The 2703-nt window shown below is 40.3% G+C and overlaps 1 protein-coding gene across 1 annotated transcript in view; it reads right to left on the bottom strand.

Annotated features, from left to right (window-relative positions):
- Window positions 1-2067: 2067 nt before the first annotated feature.
- Window positions 2068-2703, bottom strand: part of LOC106011658 — a 1756-nt gene continuing 1120 nt past the window's right edge. The window contains exon 2 of the mRNA XM_013082060.2: window positions 2068-2622. Coding sequence (XP_012937514.1) covers window positions 2400-2622 — 223 coding nt within the window. The 3' untranslated portion in view covers window positions 2068-2399. The remainder of the gene's footprint in view (window positions 2623-2703) is intronic.

The raw sequence follows: 2703 nt of genomic DNA, 5'->3' as shown, positions 1-2703 counted from the left end.
AATGATATAGGATTTGTCTAAATATGACCATTAGCAATAAAGATTTTGCCCATTTTGTCCAATTATCCTTGCAGGTAAAATCCCCCTGCACTCAATAAGCACAAAATGAATATTTCTGTGACTTTGTATAAATGTGGCCTAAATAAGGTAAGGGAGGGGGGTTTAGCTTATTTAGGCCATATGTGGCCTAAATAAGGTCAACCAAATAATATATATTTGACAGTAAACACATAACAAACCACACCAGAGCACCCGCCAACGACCCACGTGGAATACAACCGATTGTGAAAATCTCATCACGTTATGTGTTTAGCAGATGTCTTGCTCTACTGAGATGGACATATGAAACTTGCCCCCCAAAAATGGATATTGGAGAGTATCTATCAGGGTGTGTTTTTCCAACTACCATCCAAAGTTGTCGTGTAAAGCCGTCTTGTGTGTTTCCGGTTCCTGGTATGGAATCTCTGACACATAGATCTAGATCCTGTTGTTCAGATTGAGGACACCCGTCAAATAAAGGGCAGTCTGATTTTGTTTTGTTGTTTTGCTTTGTTTTGTTTTGTTGGGGTTTTTTGGTGCATCAACTTTAGGCTTTCCCAAGGACAGCTCACTTCACCCAGGGGGGGGGGGGGTTCCAGCAACAGCAGCAATAGGGCAACAAAATGTATGACAGTATGTGTCAAAGTTTATGAGCTTGCAGGTGCGTATGGATCCCTGTACAAAGGTATTCAATTTTGTGGAAGAAGGTGGAAACATCACTAAATATGGGAAATAATAATGTTAATATAAACTTTTGTGAAGTTCATGAAGTGTTCATGAATTATGTCCCCTGTCTCTTTACACATTACCAAAAAATCAGCACTCGCTCTGCACCAATTCTATAGGATTTGGAACACTATTAACAAATTACATATACTATAGCATAATCATTTGGTCACTCAAAGAAATGTCAAGAGATCAAATGTTTGATCAATAGCTTCTAGCTTAGCCAGAAACGTTTGATATCAATTTTCGAGACCGACAGGTTTGTTTTTTATCATTTACTAACTGCGGGTCAAATTCATTTTATGATTACTGGGTCAACTCCCGAGTCAGACTGAAACTGCTTGCGAGATCGGAACTGGCCCTCCAGCTTTGCTTTACCCGAGCTTGATTTGCATTGAAAGCTATATTGATAGACCTATGGGGGTTTATCCAAATTTTGAGAGCCTAAAGGTAATGGTGGTAGTGTAGGTGGTCGTTGTGATGAGCCACACCATTGTTACGACTCTGGCTGCTATTGTTTCGGATCAGGCACTTTAGAAGGCGACTCCAGCTAACGAGTTTTACTTATATTACACAATGTTTCATTAGATCTAGTATAATTTCAAACATTTCAAGTAATTGTTGTTTGTCAAGATTTTAGTAGAACGAAAGCTAGAATGTTCTTCCCTTTCTATAGTACAGAAGTGTTATTATATCATTGACAGAGGCACCCATGAGTTGTTGAGGGCAGAACGTGGCTGGGTGAAGGAAAGAAATCACAGGAGCCACAGAAGTCACAAAAGTTACAGAAACAACCTTTCGATGCAGATGGCGGGAGGATACAGTTAAACGGCCCTACTTCTCTTTTCCCCCCTCTGAATTTATTTATCGTCAGTCTTAATGCTCTTTTATCTTCAATTCTATTCTATTTACTCCCAAGCTGAACATGTAGATCTACCTAGATGTCTTGGAGGTAGGTGGTTTAGGGGGTGGGGAACAGTTAGACCACCCTTCTATTTGTTTTATTTCTCTATCTTGTTTCTGTTTATAAGTCTTAATGTTCTCTCATCTTCTATTTACTCCCAAACGGAACATGATGTAGATAGATCAACTTAGATGTTATGGAGGAGGAAACGATTTTCGGCCTAGGTGGTGGGTAGACACAGTTAGATTTTCCTATTTCTATTATTTCCCTTTGTTGTTTCTGTTTATCAGTTTTAATGTTCTCTCATCTTCTGTTTATTCACAAGCTGAACATGACGTAGATCTACCCAGAAGTCATGAAGTCATGGAGGAAGAAACAAGAAGAGATAATTACATGCGTATGTTTCATCTGCTGGTTATGAGTTCCAAACGTGCCACATCCTCTGCTGTTTGGGTTTTGCAAATATTTATTTTTGTTTTATCTACATCAATTTGGAGGTGGGTGCAAATCAAAAATAATGACGAAATTGTTTTTATCTAATTTACTAACGAAATGTGCTGTATACAAGACGGTACAGTTCATGATTTCAGTACAAGATCCACACTCATTGAAGATTTTTCCTTCTGGTTACTCGGTATCTAACACAGAGAGTACATAATGGAACAAATACGTCAGTATCTGAAAAAAGTCTTTGAACTTTCTGTTCTTGTCCCACTTCTGTGTTATTTCTCTACTCCCTAATCAGTTTATCGGGATGTCCGTCCCAGCAGCGGGCCTTGCAGTCACACATCTTGATGTGTATTGTCTGGTCGGCCGGATTGAAGTGTAGCAACAGCTCATGGCTATGTCCCAGGTCTATAGAAGTCGTCACTGTGACGTCAGAGCCGCCCACCAGGGAGCGGTACTCCTCGGCGCTCAGCGTCACGTCATGGCCGTGGAGACCTGGATATTTGCTGGAAGAAAGATGAAGGGTAGGGAGGGGAGGGGGGAGAGGAGAGAGAGAGGATAAGAAGATATAGTACTGTAAAGTTTAC

Source organism: Aplysia californica, unplaced genomic scaffold, assembly GCF_000002075.1.
Source record: "Aplysia californica isolate F4 #8 unplaced genomic scaffold, AplCal3.0 scaffold00157, whole genome shotgun sequence".
In the NCBI taxonomy this organism is placed as follows: Eukaryota; Metazoa; Mollusca; class Gastropoda; order Aplysiida; family Aplysiidae; genus Aplysia; species Aplysia californica.
The sequence above is the reverse complement of the archived record's forward strand: the minus strand, read 5'-3'. Positions and strand labels throughout refer to the sequence as shown.